Source organism: Nannospalax galili, unplaced genomic scaffold (assembly GCF_000622305.1).
Source record: "Nannospalax galili isolate Female #2095 unplaced genomic scaffold, S.galili_v1.0 scaffold779, whole genome shotgun sequence".
Taxonomy (NCBI): domain Eukaryota; kingdom Metazoa; phylum Chordata; class Mammalia; order Rodentia; family Spalacidae; genus Nannospalax; species Nannospalax galili.
In genome coordinates this window covers 1,572,390-1,594,494 of record NW_008345224.1, presented here as the reverse complement: position 1 = coordinate 1,594,494, position 22,105 = coordinate 1,572,390, and the positions used below count along the sequence as shown (strand labels likewise).

Here is a 22,105-nt window from a genome sequence, read left to right as displayed (position 1 = left end):
ACCCGAGAATGTAAAAAGCAGCCCTGGACATCTGAGAACCAGCCTGGCACCATCAGCAAGGCTGGAAGTTAAGCTGCACTATCAGCAAGCTTTGGTAGTAAATATAAGCACCTTCAAAGAGTGCCAAGATCAGATCAGTCCACCTTGTGACTGAGAGCGAGAAAAGCCTAGGCAGAAACATGGCCACTTAGTCACATCTGAACAGGGACCAAACATAGTGTTCAAGTCAGAGAAATGACCAAGCAGCCCTTAAACTGGTTATTTTACATTCACAGCTTTAACCCTGATTCTTCCTTTCTGTCTTATATATAAGATGTACTAAGAGTCATATTCATAGACACTTGCTTGTATTATCCAACACAAAACAAAGTCCCATATACAGACTCTTCCCAAACCAGAAAAGAATATCCTGTCTCTGTTTCATAAGTACTGGGATTAAGGGTATGTACCACCATGCCTGGCGTGCTGGCACCTTTCTAACACCATCTTACTAGGTGCTCTGCAACTCCACCTGGTGTGTGTGTTCTTCCTCAATACAACCAGCAGTAAGCCCAACTCGTGCCATCACAGATGTGGTCCTAGTTGAAAGCAACTAGCCTTTGGCTAGAGAGTTCTGGCAAAAGAGTAAGACGCAAACAAACTAAGCAATAACTAGATTTCATGAAAGAACTTGAATGAAAATAGAACCATGATAAAACTAAGAATGCATTTGTACTTTAAATTAGATACAAAACACAAAAGGAGAATAAAGCTTAAGTATGTCACAGTGAGTACAAAGATCTTACTTGACAAGTAGTATGAGGGTAAGCAGATAGGATGGCAAAACTGGGATGACCTGGAATTCAGAGTCACTGAAATCTAGTTACAGAACTGAGTATAATTTAAAAAGACTGTTGAGAGATGAGATGGCCCTCACCATCGGTGAGATGGCCCAGTGGATAAAGGTGTTTGCTGCCAGTCCTGGCAACCTGAGTTTGATTCCTGGGACCAACATAATGGAAGGAGAGAATCAATTCCCACAAGTTGTCCTTTGACTTCCACTAAAGTATTGTAGCACATGTGTTCACACACATACACAAAATAAATAAATAAAGGAAGGAGAAACTTCCTTTAAAGCATGAGCTGAAATATAATGGGCTGTTTTATCAGATCCATGTTAAACAATGAACTTCTCATTTGGAAGCAAAAACAAAAAGATTGATCAATTAAGGCATAAATTCCCAGCATAGAATAAGAACAGAAAAATAACCCATACATTCTTATTTGGTTTTTTGGGAACAGGGTCTCTCTGTAGCCCCAGCTGGCCTAGAACTTACTATGTAGACCAGGCTGGCCTTGAACTCAGAGATCCACCCACCTCTGCCTCCCTAAGCACTGGGATTAAACATGCACCACTGTGCCTGGCTGACCTTCTAGCATCATATGGTAACAAAATACTTAAATGTAGGATATATACTTGATTCAAAATTTTAAGATAGCTTATCCCTGAATAGGATATCTATATCAAACTTTTGCCTCTCACCGCTCAGGCATCATTGTGGAAGAGGGATCAGAACGATTATAAGAGCCAGAGGTGGTGGATGACCATAAGGAAACAGTTTCCAGACAGTTGGTCAGTTACTCATATGAACTCATAGCAATGTTGACAACATGAATAAATAAGGTCAAGTCAGACAAAATCCCAACATAGACTTGGAGAAGTGGGTAAGGAACCCCAACCCTATCTGAGGAACTACTGACAATTGATGACTGCTGGGAAGAGGAGACTCATTCTCATTTAAGGGAGAGAGTCTTGGTAGGTTGACCAGGCTCCAGTGAATGAACCCATACTGAAGGGCATTTGGGGACATAAACCTGACTCTATAGGGACACACACACACACACACACACACACACACACACTATATTAGAGTACAGAAATTTGGGGGGACTAGAAAGAGGGGTACAGATATAGATATGTAATTGATTTAAATACGATCAAAATATATCGTATGAAATTCAGAAAAAAAATTTTAAATATTTAATTTCAAGATAAATATCATCTGCACAAAAGAGAAATGAGTGAGGTCTATAAGGGAACATGAGGAAACAGAGTAAAACAGAGTAAGCAAAGCACAGAACCACTTTTGATCCCAGAGGGGCTGAAGTGGCGTATTTTGCAGCTATGACCCAGCAAGTTGGACAAATGAACACTGAGCTAGAAATGCGGGCTGCGAAGACAGCTTGGTCAGTAAAGCGCCTGCTGTGCAAGCAGAAAGTCCAGAGCTCGATCCCTGGGACCCCTGAAAAAGTGGAAGGAGAGAACCGACTCCACAAACTTGTCCCCTGACACGCACCCACACACACAACAAAAAACAACACATCAGTAATACAATTTTTAAAAAAATTAAGAAAACGATTAATTCATTACTGCCTCCCTGAAATATTCCAGGTCCTTTCCTCTCTTCTTAGGATAGAAAGAAACAAGTAATGCTGAAATGTGACTGAGGCTTCTGTTCATTCTAGTCTTTTTAATAACGTCCAACAAAACACTTTGCCTTGGGCTTGGCTTCAGTTATGGCATCTATCTCCTAACCGTGAAAATCCTCCTTCCTCAGCCCACTCGCCACACCTTGCCCGAGTTATGAGAAGTGCAACAGGGAAGGAAAGATGGCTGCCTGGACTGCAGGCAGCAGGGGATCAGATGTGCGTGCTGCTCTGGAAGACAGATTTTTCTCTTAATAGTGATAGAAAAGAAGAACAGAATGAATGTAGCTCGTCGGCAAACGCAATGTCTGTGTGTGGTCAGGCCTGGTGTCCGTGCTTCAAACAAGCCTGGCTGATGAACTGGACACTGTGACTGCAGAGGTGGGAGGGGAGGCAAAGCCCTGGGCATTCATTACATGAGCCCCAGGATCCTGCAGGCACCAACCTACCTTCCCTGCGTATTCAGATACAATCTGCTTGATCTCAGCTGAGCAGAGGCCCACGATCTGCCCCACGGAGCTTGCGGTGAGACGGCTCTGCAACCAAATGAATTGTGTTCTCAGGGCACATTTGTCTATCACAGAATTGAACATGGCGTGTGATTGCAAAAAAGCTAGTATTCCCCTGGAGTGGCCTGGCTTTCGCCACTGACTCATCTACAAGACTCAGGACAAATGTCATAGCCACCCCTCTACCTCTCAAGTCAGCAGCTGTGCTAGCTTCTCCCTGGGGCCACCTCTCCATCTCCTGAGTCACCTGGGGGTTATTAGTTTCCCGAGGCCCTCTGTGCCACGAGTGGCACTACCTCTCCATCTCCTAAGTCACTCACTGGCTGTACTAGCTTCTCCTCAATACCCCTGGGGCCTCCTCTTCATCTCCCAAGTCACTTGGGGGTTATACTACCTTCCCCTAAGGCTCTCTGTACCACTAGTGGCACTACCTCTCCATCTCCAGAATCACTCAGTGGCGTACCTACTTCCTCTGGAACCCTGGGTACCCCTGGAGCTACCTCTCCATCTCCTGAGTCACTCAGCTAGTTGTCTTTCCTCTCCCTTGGGCCCTGGGTACCCTTGCTAGCTCCCCCTCAGGCCCTTGGTATCCCTAAGGCCACTTCTCAATCTCCTGAGTCTCTTAGCTGGCTGTATTATCTTTCCCTTAGACCCCTAGAGCCTCTTCTCTATCTCCTGAGCCTCTTCCTGGTGGTGTTAGCTTTCCCTGGACCCTGGATACCCCTAGAGTTAGCTCACCATCTCCCGAGTCACTTAGCAGCTATCCTAGCTTCCCCGCGGGTCCTGGGTACCCCTGGAAAACCATCTTTTTCTTTTCCATCCTCATGCCCAGGCCTCCTGAGGTCACTAAGCAGAGACTGCTGGACACTCAGGGGGCCTGGGACTGAGAGACAAGAAGAATCAAAGGAATCTCAGGCCCCTAAAGTATCTCTTTTACTGCCACAGGCCTTTCCTGGCCTTGAAAGAAATGATCCCATCTAAGGGCATGGCTAAACCTGCTGGGAGAAGACCCACTAGCACCCTGGGTTCTATATCCTACATAGCTGGTGCCAGAAGAAGATAGGGGCTCCCATGTTATGGACCTCCTCTGAAGAGGCCATGAGTCGTCCCTGCAGGGACATCCTGCCCTCACAGAGGTCCTTCAAGTCTCCTTCTGAGACATCCAGTGCTATGAGAGGCCAATGCTATCCATTATAAGAAGCTCTCTACAAGGCAGCCCCTCAGCAGCAGGGCCCAGGGCTGCTGATGTCAGAGGTCTCGGGGATGGGGTTCTCCCTAGGCTCCCTAGCATAGAGCAGAGTCGTGCCAAGTCTCTACCTCTACATGTCCCCACAGCCCCATGCCTCACCTCATTTGCCATGGCAGTCATCTTGGTCATCAGTGACTGAATACGTTGCTGAAAGAGGAACAGAAGGACAGTGGTGAGTGGTTCTGACCACAAAAAGTGAGTGCCTGAGCGGGTCTCTGTGGTGAATTCTCATGGTTGTTTTCTTGATTTGGATAAATGGTAAACCTCATGACACTTCAAAAAAGGGAACTGTGAGACAAGGAAGGAGTTCGCAGCAGCTGGCCACTTGGGTAACCTGGGGATGGGAGTTCAATCTCTCCTCAACTGTGACCGAAACTGTAACCTCAGGGATCACGCACCTCTTCAGCTGCTTGAAGCTCATCTTCCTCATGGGCATCTGTTTTTTCTGTGGCTAAAAGCCCTGCAGCAAGTGTCGATTTCTTGTCCTCAGCCTAGAAGGGAAGATAAGGGAATGGCTGAACATCAGAGCTGGAGACTCAGCAGAAAAAGGACAAGCTTGCAGAGAGGGAAGTTACTGTGATAGAAAACACACGGATCTGGAGAGAGAATGGATAACCCAGGGGTTTGAGGTTCTGCTCCCGCCACAGAGTGGGCAGGTCAGGCATCTGGGGCTGGCAAAGCTGGACTGCATTTCCAATAGCTTACTGAAGTGAATCCTGGGCCATGTCCATCTGCTGGATTTCAATCATCTGATCTCTAGCTCTGGGATGTACTTGCTCCTGAACTGCAGAGGCAGCAGGTTGGAAATACCAGGATGATGGCCATGCAAGGGACAATGTGGCTGGCACATCCCTGGTGCCCTAGCCTGCCCAGTGCTTGGTTGGCAGCCCTGCCACCCCATACCTCCTAGGTTTCCCAGGGAGCCGCTGCCCACTCTCAGCATCATGAAAAGGCCAAAGGACACTGCTACCACCTCCCATGTACTCTCACTCGTGGGATTTTCTTACCTTCTCTGTTTTGTTCTGGCGACTAAATCCGTATCTTCTGCAGGCCATAAAAAGGGAAGAGTCCAATTACCATTTCAAAATCACAAGAAATTCTATCAAATGCATTTTAGTTAGTCTCGCTTTCTCTTTCTCTCCCTGCCCATTTGTGTGTGTACATGTGCGCACACACATGCACGTATGCATGCATACAGAGACCAGAGACTGACAACTCTTCACCCTTTTCTGAGAGTCTCTCACTTAACTTGGAGCTCACCAATTCAGCTGGGCATGTTGGTCGGGTCCTATCTCCACTTTCCCAATGCTGGGGTTACAGACACAGGCCTTTGTACCTGGCTTGTGGTGGTTTGAATGAGAACGCCCCATAGGCTCCCAGTATTTAAATATTTAGCCCCAGTAGGTGGGGCTGCTTGTGGTGGCTTAGGAGGTGTGGCCTAGCTGGAGGAAGCACCTCATTGGCAGTGGGCTTAGAGAGGTCACAACCATGCGGCACTTTCAGTTTCACTCTCTCAGCTTCCTGTATGTGCTTAAAGTTGTGAGGGCTCAGCTTTCTGCTCTGACTGCCTCCTGCCATGTTTCCCTGCCAGGATGGACTCTCATCCCTCTGGAACATAAGCCTAATAAACTCCTCCTTCTATAAGTGGCCTCTGTCATGGTGTTTTACCACAGCAACAGAAAAGTAACTAATACATGGCTTCTATATGGGTGGTGGGGATTGAACTCAGGTCCTCATGAATGCATGGCAAGCATGCTACTGACTGCGTAACTCCCCAGCCCTGAGATGGATTCTTCAATGAAAAGCACCAAAGAGTGATTATGGCTATTTGGTGCTTGGAGGAACTATTCAGGTGCCTTCTCCAAAAACATATCCTGCCAGATTTTGACTAAACAACTGAGCTAAAAGAAAGCACTTGCTCAGACTGCAGGACATAACAGTCCAAGAACACTTGCTATTCTCTGAATCAAGAACAGCATCCCAGATACCTTCCGCCAGCTAAAGTCCTTTAAAATAACCACACAAACAGACATTAATGTATTTCCATAAGTGGAACATGCACGTTCACACTATTTTAATGAGTTCAAGTCATGCTCATGTTTAACTTTCAAACATAACCCAAGCACGATGTAAGCACTGTGCACTCACTTCATGCAGCCTAAGACACATGAAAGCATTTCAGCTTAAGTTAGTTATTTTATGGCTTAAAAAAAGTATGTTTTCTTTTAAAATCAAATATAACAATACAAAAACTATTTGACTTAAAACAAAAGGCATAATATAAAACATCAAACCTCACAGACTTTAGTTTGGGAAGAAATAAAGTTGCATATAAGCATTTAAGAAAAATAAAGTTTTTGTTCTGCCCCTGCTCAAGGCCATGCCTCAGGTCCTAGGTCAGTGTGCTGTCTTCATTGGTTGGGGGTCTGCAGCCTCACCCCCTCCTGCTCTTCATATCCAATCTTACATTAGCCATATCTACTCTTAAGGACAAAGATAGGCAGGCCCCTTTCCTTGGAGGAAACAAGACTCCTCAGCAGCCTCTCTATAGATCCTCCTCTTCTTCCTCCACTTTTCCCCTCCTCCTTCCTCCCTCCTGGATCCTGTTTGACAACTATTCAGCCTCACCCCGGCAGCTCTTGCTCCATCTACTGTCTGAACAGAGCTTTGCTCAGTCTGACCAGTTCTGGCCTTCCAACTGCATCTCTGTGTCTCCAAAGCTTCCAGGCCTGTAAGAGTAAAAGCTTTGCAGTATCGATGCCCGTACAGGCTTCCTGCCCTCTCCCAATGGCCATTATGACCCATCAGGTGCAACTCTGCAGCTTTTCCCTGGAGAGCAATGATGCTACTTTTAGTTTGTACTTTCAATGTCTGTTGAATGAATAAATATAAATGAAAGGAAATGCAGAAGTTAAGATGCCGTAAGCGCCACCTAACCTTGCAATAGGCTGCCACAAAACTGGAGAGAGAGAAAAAAAAAAAAATAGACATCACTGGGCTGTGAGCCTAACTGGATCCCCACACAAACTCTGGGAAGGATCTTATGGCAGCCTGTGAGTTGGCTTGATCAGTATTGTGGGATTAATAGGGAAAACCCATACCTGTATTAAAGATAGCACAAGGCTAGCTAGAACTTCCTGAGCATGGAGAGGTGAACGATGCAGCAGAGCAGAACTATTTGGGCCATCTTTAGCCCCATAAGCATACCAGTAGCTTCCTCACTAAACCTGTTATCTGACATCTGACAGCATCTGTGCCCCATAGGGAGATTTCTTCACTTTGGTGTTAAGGCCAACCAGATGAATTTGAAGGGAAAAATGTCTTTTGTTTTGTATATACAAGAACTTCAAGAAACCATTTCCATATAGGAATGTGCTCCTTGGAACAAACTGCATCTATGTTCCCAGGTCATGGCCACCCACCTTTGATTCAAGAATAAACTGTTTTTTTGTTTGTTTTTTTTGAGACAGGGTCTCACTATACAGGACTGGCTGGCCTGGAACTCAGTATGTAGACAAGGCTGGCTTTGAACTTACAGAGATCCATCAGGCTCTCATTCCCAAATGCTGGGATTAAAGGTATGTGTCATCACATCCAGTGTGGGGGGCGGGGGGAAACACTTCTAAGGCTAGGCATACAATTCCATTAGTAGAGTGTTTGCCTAGCATGTACAAAGTCCTGGGTTCTATCTCCAGCAATATGTAAGTTGGGCATGGTGTCAGTCAAATGCATTTTCTGCAGCTGTGAATGTGGAATGGTTAAATGAGATGCAAAAGACACAGAGGACCCAATGGGTTGGGCTGGATCACACCAGCAGCAGTAAGGGTCTGGCCCCAGTGGCTGTCGGCAGCTTCCCAATTTTGAGACAGAACATCCTGATTTTGGCAGGAGTTATGTCGTCCCCTTGCCTGCAGCTGCAGCACCAGCTTCCTGACTCTCCAGGCTGCTAGCTAGCTTCCTAACCACGGAGACCCAGGCAGCATCCTTTGCTCTACTCTGCTGTGAGGCTTAGGAATCAGTCCTGGCCGGGCCTAGCTCCCTGAAACTTCCTTCAGAACACTGTGTTCCCAACCAGGGAAGCCTGATAACACTGGTTCTTCAAAGCATCTACTCCTACAAAATGTCCTTGCATCTACCAAATCTGGCTTGGGGCACAGCTGTGACACTGCCTCCCCCGCCAAAAAAAAAAAAAAAGGGCCACATGCAGCCCACGATTGCTATGAATGTGGCCCAACAAAAAACTGTAAACTTATTTAAGACATTCCAGGGGGGAGGGGCTGGTAACTCAATTGCACAGGTCTTTAGTGTGTGTGTGTGTGTGTGTGTGTGTGTGTGTGTGTGTGTGTACCATGGCTTGCATGCAGAGGTCAGAGGACAACTTTGGGTATTGATCCTCATCTTCCACCTTGTCTGAGACAAGGTCTCTTTTGTTTACTGTATATGCCAAGCTACCTGACCTGTGAGCTCCCAGGAATCTCCCTGTGTAGGGACCTAAAGGGACCTTGCATAGGTCCGAAAGGAAGTTACTGGGGGCGCGGCCTGGCTTGCTTTGAAAGTCTGAAGAATACTTCCACACTGCTGAGGAGTGCATGATCAGCGCATGATCATCCTTAAGATATACCCTCGGGGGGGAGGGGGCATTTCCAGGTGCCTTTATAAGTTCTATAACACCTGCAATAAATGAGTCCCTGCTACTGGGGGCGGCGTAGGCTGGCGAATGGTGTGCTTACTTATCCCCAATCATCACCTCCCCAGGGGTCTCTGGTTCGAACCCCTGGCATCCCTGTAGGGATGCTGGTATTATACTCACTACTACACGCATGTGCACATGTATCTGGGAGAGCAGAGGAAGAACACAGGTATCATTCACAACACCATCTACTTTTGAGACAAGGTCTCTCGCTGATCTGGAGCTTATTCGTCAGCCTGGGTTGACTGTGGCAAGCCCCAGGGATCTGCGTGTCTCTGCCTCCCCAGGACTGGGATTACATACTTTTACACACCATCACACCCAGCTTTTTTATGTGGATTCTGAGGACTGAATTCAGGTGGACAAGCACTTTACAAACTGAGCCATCTACCCAGCTAATTATTAATAGTTCTTAACAAGGGGTTGTACATTTTAATTTTGTACTACCCCGCCCCCCACCCCCATTATGTGACTCATCTCTGGTCTGATTAGTCTCTGACTCAGAAGACACACTTTATTCTCAGCAGCAAATGAAGAGCTGAGGGCAGCCATCACATCTGGCCTAAGACCAGAACCAACTCAGCTGTTTTTGAAACAGATTAGTTTTACTTGTGGAAAGAAAAGACTTGACTTCTGCAGTGGTTTGAAGGAAAATGTCCCTGACAGGCTCCAAGTATTTGAACACTTGGCCTCACTTGGTGGTGCTGTTTGAAGAGGTGAGGGTTAGGAGGTGCAGCCTTGCTGAAGGAAACATGTCACTGGGGATGAACTCTGAGAGCTCACAGCCTGGTCCCAATTCGAGCTTCTCTAAGCTCTTTGCACATGCTTGAAGATATGAGCTCTCAGCTTCCTTCTCTGGCTGCCTCCTGCCATGCCCTGTGCCAGGATGGACTCTTATCCCTCTGAAACTATAAACCCAAATGAACTCTTCCTTCTATAAGTTGTCCTAGTCATGGTGTTTTATCACAGCAACAGAAAAGTGACTAATATACCCTCAGATCATCACAGAAGAAAAAGAAAAGGGGAGGAGGGCAGAGAAAAGGCATAGCAGGTAAAGGCACTTACCATGCAAATCTGGTAACCTGAGTTTGATCTCCGGAACCCATACGGTAGGAGAGAACCAAATCCAAAAACCTGGCCTCATACCTATGCTGTAGCATATGCACATCTGCTGTTCCCATACACACAGCATAGGAACACACACACACACACACACACACACACACACACACAGACGAATGAATACAAAAATTTTAAAGTACTGTCTTTCCTTGGAAAACTAGAATAATTAAGCCTGATTCACCCTCTTCCCTAGAGGAAGGGTCATGAGATGCTCACTCAGGGAGAGGCTAGTGTATTAGTATCAGTGTGAACCCGGGCTGGGATACGCAGGAACAGCACACTGGAAGCTCTCCCTGCACAAGGCAGAAGAGGGTACTCACAGAGAGGGATCAGCTACCCTGGGTAGAGAATGCGGGACACAAAGGGAGGTTAATACCCAGTGCTCTGAACAGAACCAGGTCCTCGAGGTTTGTTAAGTTAAAAATTACGGCTACAAAAAAAAAAAAAAAAAAAAAAAAAGTTTCTGAACTAAATAGGTAACAAAATTTCTAAGGTTTTTGTTTTCCCAGTCAAGACAATCTTCACAGAAATCCTAAATTATTATTATTGTAGGGCATGGCATAAAACTGTTGGAAGTGCTTCCATGTCTTGTCTGTCTGAAGGTTTTAATAAAAGGAGGGGCAGGAAAGGCACAGCAGCTCCAGCCTCTGTCTATAGTTCTCCTAGCCCACCAATTCCCCAAAGAGGTTAGAGACTGTGTACAGTGATACCCACATTTTCAAAGAACTACAAAGGCTATGCACAGAAACGCATGCTCTTCCACACCAGACAAATGTTACCCGATGAAAAATCTCACAGCTGGGAACTGTAGACTCAACCAGATGGAAGCCACACAGTTAATCCAAAGGAAGAAATTTAAATTAGCTTCTTTTCATGTGCATGTGTCTGCACATGCATGTGAAGGCCAGAGGACAATCTTGGGTATTGTTCTTCAGTCACTGGCTACCTTGTTTTCTGAGACAGAGTCTCTCACTTGGCCTGGAGCTTGACTATTTGGCTAGGGTGGCTGGTTAATCAGCCCCAGGGATCAACCTGTCTCCATATCCCCAGTGCTGGATTACAAGTGTGCACCACCACACCCAGCTTTTTTACATGGGCTCTGGAGTTCAAAGTCAGATCCTGATGCCTACAAGGCAAGCACTCTGTTGACTGAGCTATCTCTCCATCACTTTACTGATGAAGCTGTCTCTTCAGCCTTAGCTTTTCTCTGAAACAGTTTTATGAAACAGACACAGGTCTGGGGCCCATTCTGTACCTGCCATATTCCAAAAGCGTGGCGTGGACTCGGGACTCCTCATCTGGCAGCTCCTCTGCACCCTGCTGGCGTTTGTACTTCCGACGGGGCTTGTAAACATCCTGAGTGGACAAGAAAGGCAAGTTGTGATGTGTAAGAGGCTCCCCTGGACTATGGCTGGGTGCCTCCAGCCAGTTATAGGGAGTGGATCTTCCTCATCACAGCCTAGGTCTAAGCTCTGCTGCAGGATGGGGGACACTGGAAGCTCACATTAGGAACGTCAAACACAGAGGTGACATGTGATGCTTATTTCTAAATGTCAACTGAACACAGCCTAGAACCACCTGGGAAGAGGCTCCATGAGGGACTGTCAAGATCAGGTTGGCTATTGGGCATGTCTGTGTGGGACTGTCTTGATTGCCCTATTTGATGTTGGAAGATCCAGCCTGAAAGTGGACGGCACCATTCCCTGGTTTTGGGCCCTGGACTGTGTAGAGTGGAGGAAGTGAGCCGAACACTAAGTATGCATGCATTCATTTCTCTCTGCTCTTGGCTGCGGTGGGATGAGCTGCCTTGACTTTCCCACAATAATGTATCGAGACCTGGAATGTAAGCCAATAAACTCTTTCACTTCTAAGTTGGTTTTTAGCCAGTGTGTTTTATAACAGCAACAGAAATGAAACTACAACATGAGGTTTAGGGAAGCTCGGTTGAGAGATCACAATCAGCTGCCTGTACCGACCCACAATGACTCAAGGATCATACACCTCATGTGGTAAAAGGAAAGAAAGTACCACCGTCAAGACAAAAGCTCACCAACAAAAGTCTGCCCTCTGTTCTTACTTTTTTGATATGGGATCTCATGCAGTCTAGCTGCTTTTAAACTCATCGTGTATGAGGATGTCCTGAGGATATGCACTGAGGATGACCTTGACGTGATTCTCCTGCTTCTTCCTCCAGAGAGCTGAGATCACAGAATTCACAAGCAGAGCTTTGTGCATGTTAGGCAAGCACACTACCAAGTGAATGACATTCCCCTACCTAGTTCTTAACTTTTTAAGTAATTAAGAGTTGTGCTCACTGAAAAAAGTATAAGTGCATAATGTACACGAGTCCCCACCCAGTAAGGTCACACCTTCAGCATTTGCTGTGTAGAGTTCCATGATAGTCAGAGAAAATAGTCAGTGTTTTTCTTCTGTGCAGAAGTGAAATGGGCAGTTGTAACAGAATTTCAAAATCCAGTATGATCAGCTTTTGTTACATATATTCCCCTAAAAGATTTCACATGTATAAAATAATTAATGATTTAATTTATGTGTGTTTGAATGTGTGTCTGTGTATATGTGTCTGTGTGAGTACATGTGCACTAGTGAGTGCAGCTGCCCATGGAGGCTAGAAGAAGGCATCAGATCTGTGGAGCTGGAGTTTTATAGGCATTTGTAAGCCATCTGATGTGGGTGCTGGGATCCAAACTCCAGTCCTTATGATTGAGCAGCAAGTGCTCTAAACTGGTGAGCCATTTCTCCAGCTTGACAAATGCAAATTAAAAATAAAAAATCTGACCTCCCCGTCTCTTTCCCAAAATTCAACCTCCTAGAGTGCCACTGTCCACACGAGTAACAAGTGCATATTTTTCAGTCTGTCTGTGTGTTTACATATATGTATATAACATACATAAGTATTTTGCATAAAAGGAGAATATATTGAATATATATTTCTATAACTATAGCTATTTCCACTAAATAATGATATGTAAACATTTCATTCTTTTAAATTAGATGCAACACTCCTTAAACTACAGATGCTCACAAGTTCATTTAACTTTCTGCTGAAGGCATTGAAGTAACTTCTGAGTTCTCATTACAAAGAACACATACTTAAGCAGAAGCAGATGACTAGGATAGAAATGTAGACATGAACTCACTGATTTATACTTCAAGGTTCAGTCAGAAAAATAAACTACTGGTTTATGGACCCACCAGTTCATTACCTCCACTTTTGGCAGCAAGTATTTACAGGCCTAGTGTCTATGCTTCCTATGGGTGGGAAGTATTTCACTATTTTGATTTGCCTTCCCCAAACTATTGATGAGGCTGAGGGTCTTTGCATTTGCTGTTCATCTTGTTCAAATTGTCCTGTGACTATTCTCCTTCAGATTAAACTGTCATCTTCTCAGTGACCTACAAGTATATTGTAGAGTATTAATCCATTAACATTATTTTTTTGTGGTTGTTGGTTTTGTGTATGTGGACACGTTTGTATATGTGTGGGTACGTATCTACATGTGTGACCATGTGTGTGGAGACCAGAAGCCAATCTTGGTGTCTTTCTCAACTTGACATATTAAAATTTGTCGTTTCAACTTTCTGGGTTTTGTTCTTACAACATTTCCATTTTTACATTGTTTTATCAATAATTTTCCTTTAGTTCCAGATTTTATGTTATGATAGGTTAGGTTTAATTGCTAACTTGACACAATCTAGAATCACCTCAATAAGGGAGTGTCTAGATCAGGTTGGGCTGTGGGCAGGACTGGGAGGGAATTTTTCTTCATTCAGTTGAGGTGGGAAGACCTACCGTGAGTTCAGGCACCATTTCATGGGCTAGGTAAAAGTGGAGAAAGGCGGCTGAGCAGTAAGCATGCAATCGCTCTGTCTGCTCTTCACTGTGATGTGCCTAGCTGCTTCAAGCTCCTGCCCTGACTCCCCTGCAGTGAGGGACAGCAACCTGGAACAGTGAGCTCAAATCAACCCTTCTCCCCACAGATGCTTTTTGTCAGGATATTTATCACAGCAACAGAAATGCATCCTACTTCTTACATGAGGGACCATAAAAAACAAGGAATCAAAAAGTCCACTCTATTACCTTTATCATTTATATTTAGATAGTTTACATTCAGCCTTACAATATTTTGGTTCAGGGAAAGGGAGGAAGCTGGATTTCTTAGGAATACAAAGTGAAGAGCCCAGCTTCATCCATCTAGTAGTTTACCTTCTCATCTGTAGTCACACCTAGTAGACATACACTGGACTTCAGAACACATCTCTTCAGTTCCTACTGTTTCAGGATTATGCATCCTATCTTTTTAGTTTTTATCCAAATTTCCTGGCTATTCTTACACATTGTCTTTTTCAAAGAGGTTCTAACATTAGCTTATCAAATTAATCTGCCTGTAACTCCAGCTCCAGAGAATCTGATGCCCTCTTCTGGCCTCTGCATGCACCTACACTCACATTCACAAACACATCCACAGTTTTATACACACACACACACACACACACACACACACACACACACAAATTAACATTTTTAAAAATCTAAAACTAGCCCCTAGGAAACCATAAATGCTCTGTACCTTTTCATTGAATTTTTAAATTATTAGGTTTTTCTTTTCTTTTTTTAAGATAAGTCTTACTTTCTTACCCAGGTTGGCCTATAACTCCTTGTCTCAAGAGTTCCTCCAGCCTGGACTCCAGGACAATCAGTGCTGCCAGTTCCTTCAAATAGTAGTGCTTTACTCCAGATAATACTGCTAACTCTATTTAATCAGTTGATTTTCATTATGAAAACTTTTAAATCAGGCCCCTGCATGGAACACTTACAGCTATCATTTAATGCCTTGTTAACCATGGTCAAGGTATTTAAATTCTGGACCACTGAGATGGCTCGGTAGGGGAAGGTACTTTGCTGCTAGGCCTGACAACTCGAGTTCAATCCCAGGACCCACATGGTGGAGGACAGAATTGAGTCCCTCTGATCTCCAAATATGTGCTATAGCAGGTAAGCATGCATGCACACGAAAAGTAAATACATAAAATGCAATAATTTTTAAAAATCAGTTTCAGAGAGATGGCCAGAGGTAGAGAGCACTGATTGCTCTTACAGAGTACCTGGGTTCGATTCCCAGCACCCACATGGTGGCTGTGAACAGTCCTTAACTCCAGTTCCAAGGGAATCCGAAGCCCTCTTCTGACCTCCACGGCACTGCACGACATGGGTGCACACATATAGGCAATACACTCATACACATAAAATAATATTTTAAAAAATCAGTTTCAAATAATCTGTGACATACGCTACATAATCTCAAAATTTTTATGGAAAAGGAACTGAGCATGTCTAGCACAATGCTGGAGAGTCGTTCTCACAAACCACAAATAGTCCCTGGTTCACTCCTGGTGGGGCTACACAAATAGGAAGCTATAAATAACACAAACCAGACTTAACATGGAAATGAAAAATAAGAGGCACCTCTGTGGCACGGTGCCTGTGTAATTTAATCTCTGTGAGCTCCTCTATTATGGCAGTGCGGCGTAATTGGCCTTAACTGCTATTCTCCTTCGTTACCACAGAAAGAGACAATGACTCAACACAGGAAATTAGAATCTTCTAAAAAAAGACTGACTCCAAAACAGTAGTTCAGAGTGAAGAGGACCTCATGCTGCTAACAACGGCAATGCAGGCTTTGCACAGACTTTAAGTGCATACCTTCATATGCACTTGGCCCTTTGTATTTTGAAACCACTGAAGCAAAGTAGAGCATAGGCTGCTGTTTTCATGTTAATGATGTTCAGGAAGCAGGGTGGGCTGGGGATATTGGCATAGTGGAAGTGCCAGTCCAGCATGCACGGGGCCTGGGCTCCATCCTCAGCCCCACATAGGCCAGTTGTCGTGGAATCTGCCTGTCTGTGATTTAGCACTCCTGAGGCTGAGGCAGAGGATTACAAGTTCAAGGTCAGACTCAGCTACATAGTGAGTTCAAGGGCATCCTGAGCTACATTAAGACCCTGTCTCAAACACACACAAACACACACACACACACAAACTAACGCAAACAACAAATGAACCAGAAATGGAATAATTTGTCTAAGATCTCTAGCACAGCACTGGGCCTAGGACAGCGTCAGCCTAGGACAGCATTATGTCCCAGGTAACTTGACTTCTGACTGAAAAATTTTTCTACTAACTTACATCTCCTAGTTCTAACCACTCAAGAGCTCCTACAGGCCTCTCACAAGACTCATTATACAATCTGCAGCCTGGTTTAAATTAGTAATATAGATCTACATACCAGCAGTTTCCAAGACAAAAAGAGCTACTGCAAAGTCACTCTTCAGAGTAGCAGGCATTATTTTATCTCATGTCTGCCACTACACAGCTCAGAGATGTCAAGAAAAGCCAGCTCCCTCTCAATAGGCCTCAGTTTCCTTATGCGTAAAACGAGAGGGAACTAACAGATCTCAGAGAACACGCCTTCTCTCATCCTTGGTTCTTGAGGCCTACAACCAGGTGACAACTCACTAACATAACTGTTAATTTAAAGCCTAAGATTAATGAGCATTACTGCTACTGTGCTTTACATATGACCATCTCATTTTTTAAAATACTTTATTATTTTTATATATATTTTTTATGTGTATGCGTGTATCACCTGCATGTAGGTAAGCATGCCCACCTGAGGAGGACAGAAGAGGCTGTTGGATCCTCTGGGACTGGAGTTATGGACAGCTGTTAGAGTTATGGACAGCTGTTAGCTGCCATGTGGGTGCTGGGATTTGAACCCGGGTCTTCTGCAAGAACATTCAGCGTTCTTAACTGCTGAGCCATCTTTCTAGCCCCGACTATCTCATTTTTTTAAAGTTACACAGGGGCCCAGCAAGCTGACTGGGCAGGTAGGGGTCCTTGTTGCCAACTCATGACCTAGTTCAATCCCTGAGCTCCACGTGGTGGAAAGAGAGAAGCGAATTCCTCAAATTGTTCTCTGTACTTCACACATGTACCATGGAACTTGAGGACCCGTGCTCCCATGCCACAACAAATAAATCAATAACTTTTTAACATTAAAAAAATTTATATAGAATCAATTTATTCTTTTTGTGTGTATGTGTTTATGTTGGGGGGCAGGTGCACATGTGTGTACGGGTTAAAGGTCAAATTTGAGTGTCTTCTTTATTTTTATTTAAAAATTACATTTTACTTCTCTCTCTCTCTCTCTCTCTCTCTCTCTCTCTCTCTCTCTGTGTGTGTAGGACACAGCACAGTATGGGTGTGGAATGACACAGGACAATTTCTGGGAGGGTTTTTGAGAAAGTGTGTCTCACCTTTACCTAGAAGTCACAGATTTAGCAAGGCTGGCCAGTGTGCTCCAGGAGTTCACCTGTCTCGGCCTCTGTAGCAGATCACCCATGGCCTGGCTTTTCACACACGGGGATCCAACCTCCGGCCTCGGACTTGTGCTGCTGGCATTTCACCCACTTTGAAGCACACTGCTGTGCTAATCTTTATTAACTGGATGCCCCCATATATGCTACCTGCTGCTCCTCACACCAATGAGGGCATGGTCCTTTTCTGTCTCGACATAGAGCCTGTAGAGTTTAAATCTTTATTACACTATTATGTATTTTATATGTATGGGAGCACACACACAACCATAGTGCACCTGTGGAGTTCAGGAGTCAATTTTCTCCTTCTCTATGTGGGCTCTGGGGATCAGACTCAGGTCCTCAGCTTGCAAGTGCCCTTATGTGCTGAGCCATCTTGTTGGTCCTGAGTTTAAATAACTTGCCCCTGGTTAACAAAGTATTAAATGATAGAGACAGGATGACACTGGAACAGGGACTCAGAAGCACTCCTTCCAATGTGCCCTCCCTCACTCTGTCATTCCTCCTCATGGACTCTGATATTTTGCCTTGGCAGATGATAAAGTACATACAAATGGCATTAAAAAGTTAAGGTGACCCTTAAAGCAGAGAACTCCTTCTGGGCGATGGCAGTGCTCCTCACAGGGCTGATTGCAACTGCTTTTGCCTGTCATAGTGATACCTCTGAGCACACACCTGAAACCCAGGGCAGAACACCTACCACTCAAGTGTAGGCAGCAAATCTCTGATCACTGCCTCACAACTGAGGCAGACAACTTCTTTGTTGAAATCTAGAGAGGGCATGAAGCAGTCACCAACAGTCCCAGTGGGTCACCTCATAGCCTGACTTGGCTATTCTAGTTGCATTGCTATTGCTGTGATAAAATACCCTGACAAAAAGCAATGTAGGGGAAAAAGGGTTTATTTGGCCATAATTGTAGGTCTGTTACTGTGGGGGAGTCCAGGCAGGAACTCAAGGCAGCTGATCACATCACATCCACAGTTAAGAGCAAGAGGAATGGAAACCTGTATCCTTGCTGTGCTCAGCTCCGTTTCTCTGCTCTAATACAGGGGTGAACCCTTTGCCTACGGAACAGTGATAGCCATAGTACACTGGGTAGTTCCACATCGTTAATCAAGACAACCCCCCCAAGACATGCTCTGATCTAGACAATGTGTCATCGAGACTCTCTTCCCAGGTGATTCTAGGTTGTGTTACATTGATAATAAAAGTTAACCATCACACCAGCTCTAACAGACACTCCTCACTCTACCAGCCCATGAACAAACCTGCTCTCACCTATCAGGGTGCCGCAGGTTTCCACCATCAAGCACCATGGCCTACCCCAGGGGGAAACAACTGTAGCTAACCTTAAAAAAACAACAGCAAACAAAATGAAGGCCCTGGAAACTGAGTGATGGAGATGCTGAGATTGCACGGGGGGTGGGGGGTAGTTCTCATCTGTGCTCATGTTTCCAGGGACAGACCCGCCTTCTTCGTGGCTGTCATCTCCCCATTAGCAGAGCTGGGTTATGGCGTCTACCTTATGCTCAAACGGCATGGGTCCTATCTTGAGGCTCCCCAGGTCTGAACCAAACCATGTAACTAAGTGGGGTGCAGTAGTGTATACCTGTACTCCTAGCACTTGGGAGTACTGTCCTGAGGTCAAGGATGGCTGGGGCTATAGGGTAAGACTTTGTCTCAAAAATAAATGAACAAACAAAAAAATTTTAAAGATTTTCTATTACTTTCTTTCTCAAAAATGGAATAGAGCAAACAAAAAAAATTACAAAATGACACAGACTTTGCTTCTCATTAGTATTTCTTGGTTTTTATCACCACTTGACTTTTTTTTTTTTTCAGTCATCATCACACCAAATATTCTATCTTAAGAGAAATCGGTACAGAATTATTTTCTGAAAACCAATTCTTAGCTCACAAAGCCATACAAGTCCAACAAACTCAACCTACAGTTTCAGAATGCAACTCTGTCATCTACATAAGAAATGCATCTGATATTAAAGTTGGGTGGATTGTTAACTAACACAAGCCCAATTTAAACACTGAAATAAGTATCTTGGCTGGGAAGATGGCTCAATGGGTAAAAGCATTTGGAATGCAAGCATGAAGACCTGAGGTCAAATCCTAGAACTCACAAAAAAACTGATGCATGATATGAGCATTGGTAATCCCAACACCTCTCCAGGGAGATGGGAGCTGGAGATGGGAACCAGCAGAAGATGGAAGAAGAGTGGTGACACCCAGTCTGTCCTTTTCCCTCCATACATGCATTGACACCCACACAACTCATATAGCTATACATCACCTGCACAGACAGAGACACACACACCCCTAACTACATACATAAACATGGCTGAATCCTTACAAGGCTGGGTAGAATATTGACATGATACAACATAATGAAGAAATAAACAAAATGCAAAATGTACTACATGCTACTTCTGGAGGAGGGACCATGCACCAGACGTGGAGGCTTTGATCCCCTCAGCTCAAGTCTGAAGGCTGCAGGGTCCTCCTGCTCTGGCTCAGAGTATCTTGAAAAGGCTCCCCGCTCCTCCCACCCACACACCCCAGAGAAGTGGCTCACTCATACAGACTTCATTGATCAAAACACACCACATATTCTCCCTCACAAGGCTCAAAAGCATCTCTGTCTTTCCAAAGCCACCATGGGGATGGAGGGGCAGTGAGTTTCATTCACGGCCTCCAGTTCATCATCTGTCCTCTGGAGCTTCCGTCACCCCTGCCACTGGCACCACAAAGGCAGGTGCTGCATTCTGATCTTTCTCCCTTAAACCTGGAACTAGGCAAGGCACCACAATGGGTGCCTGTGTGCTGGGGCTGAGCATGTGATATAGGCAGGGTTTCTCAAACACACTCAAGGACGGCTCCTAGATGACCTGTGATTCAAACAAGGACTGTCTGAAGGCTATGCAGTGCTGGGGAAGAGGTACATGGGCAAAGGGACTTACTGATAGGTCAGTAACAGTCTTCACAGCCTTGTCTTTTCTCTTTATGAAGTCGTCATCCTGAAAGACAAACAAAACAGGAGTTCAATCAATTCAACCAATGTGAAACTCAGCTGAACTTAAAATCTGCCTTATCAATGAATGCTCATCACTAGCATGCCTGAAGTCTCAATTTGCTTTTTTATTTTTATTTATTTATTTTTTTGGTCTTTTTGAGATAGGGTCTCCCCATAGCCTCAGCTAGCCTGGAACTCACTCTGTAGACCAGGCTGGCCTCAAATTCACAGAGATCTGCCTGCCTCTGCCTCCTGAGTTCTGGGACTAAAGGTGTGTGCTAGCACGCCTGACTCATTTGCCTTTTTAAAAGCTGTCCAGGCTGCACCCCTACTGAAGAGCTATAATTTTGGGGGAGGGAAAAACAATCACTCTTCTTTGAGAGTGTGGTCCCTGGTAGGTTGCCCATGCACCAGCGGATGGCCCCACACCCATGTGTATATATTGGCACTAACTGGACTTAGTGAGCTATGGAAAAAAAAAAAGAGGTATGAAGTCAGGAGAGGGATGTGCTGAGTGGAATATGGGGGAGATGGAGGGGGGAAATGGGGGGTGGGTGTGATCTCATTTCATTGTATACATGTATGCAATTCTCAGGAATAAAATTTTTTTTTAAAAATTTATGTATTTGTACATGTTTATGTATGTATGGGAGCATGTGGTGAGACACATGTGCTCTCAAATGTATGTGTATATGTATGTGTATGTTCATGAACACAGGTGAAGTTTTTTTTTTCCCGAGACAGGGTCTTCTCACTGACCTGGAACTCCCCAGTTAGGTAGGTTAGGCTGGCTGGCCAGTGAGTCCAGGAATCTGCCCATTTCTGCCTCTCAGTGCTGCGATTATAAGCACACACAGCAATGCCTCACTTAAAAAAAATGTTAATTTGCATATATATATGTATATATATATACACACACACACATATATATGTATGTATGTAAGTGCAAAGCATGCAATCCCCAAGGGGCCAAAAGAGGAGTTATGTGTTAGCCGCCATGTGGGTGCTGGGAATCAAACCTGGGTCCTCTGCAAGAGCAGCCAGTGCTCTTAACCACTGAGCCATCTCTCTAGTCCCCATGTCTTGCTTTTTAAACGTGGACTCCAGGGATCAAACTCAAGACCTCAAGGAAAGTTTTTAACCGAGTGCTCTCTCAAGCTCTCAATTTTCTCACAAATTGGAACATATTCTCCATGGGAAAAGCTACTCTGCAGATGATGCTGTCAGAGCCTACAGTCAGTAAGGGAAAGAGAGGCCACAGAGAGTGGTGGCTAAAACAAACACTCTCATGTCCAATTCGTAAAAACAATGACATTTTGGGTAAGGTTAGCTAACCTCTAAGTCTCAGCTCTTTTATTTGCAAAACCGGGGCATCCACCCCTACCCAAAAGGGCAGTCATTAGGATACAAGACAAAGACAGTGATGTACGAGCCTGGCAGAGTATTTGATAGTGCTTAGTACCACTGTACTTATTATAAACTGTAACTACAATCTTTCGAAAAGCTTTTTACATTTGTGTTAAGGCCTACTGTGTCAAGTTAGTGTCCCCAGATGCTCCTCAGTACAAGTTCATCATCCTCACCCTGCAATAATCAGCTGCCAATACTTCAGCTAAGTTTGGGGTCTGCTGTCCATTTCCCCAGTTCT

The 22,105-nt window shown here is 44.8% G+C and overlaps 1 protein-coding gene across 6 annotated transcripts in view; it reads right to left on the bottom strand.

Moving 5' to 3' along the window:
- Ccdc93 (coiled-coil domain containing 93) overlaps positions 1 to 22,105 on the bottom strand; it is a 90,213-nt gene that overhangs the window by 50,783 nt on the left and 17,325 nt on the right. For all 6 annotated transcript variants that reach the window (XR_003850827.1, XR_003850828.1, XM_029567495.1 and 3 more), the window contains exons 6-11: positions 20,405 to 20,461; positions 11,292 to 11,392; positions 5,232 to 5,268; positions 4,623 to 4,715; positions 4,324 to 4,371; positions 2,916 to 3,002 (exon numbers count right to left, since the gene is read on the bottom strand). Coding sequence is in view for 4 of the 6 variants with exons in the window: in XM_029567495.1 (XP_029423355.1) it covers positions 2,916 to 3,002; positions 4,324 to 4,371; positions 4,623 to 4,715; positions 5,232 to 5,268; positions 11,292 to 11,392; positions 20,405 to 20,461 (423 nt within the window). In the remaining 2 variants the exon portion in view is untranslated. The remainder of the gene's footprint in view (positions 1 to 2,915; positions 3,003 to 4,323; positions 4,372 to 4,622; positions 4,716 to 5,231; positions 5,269 to 11,291; positions 11,393 to 20,404; positions 20,462 to 22,105) is intronic.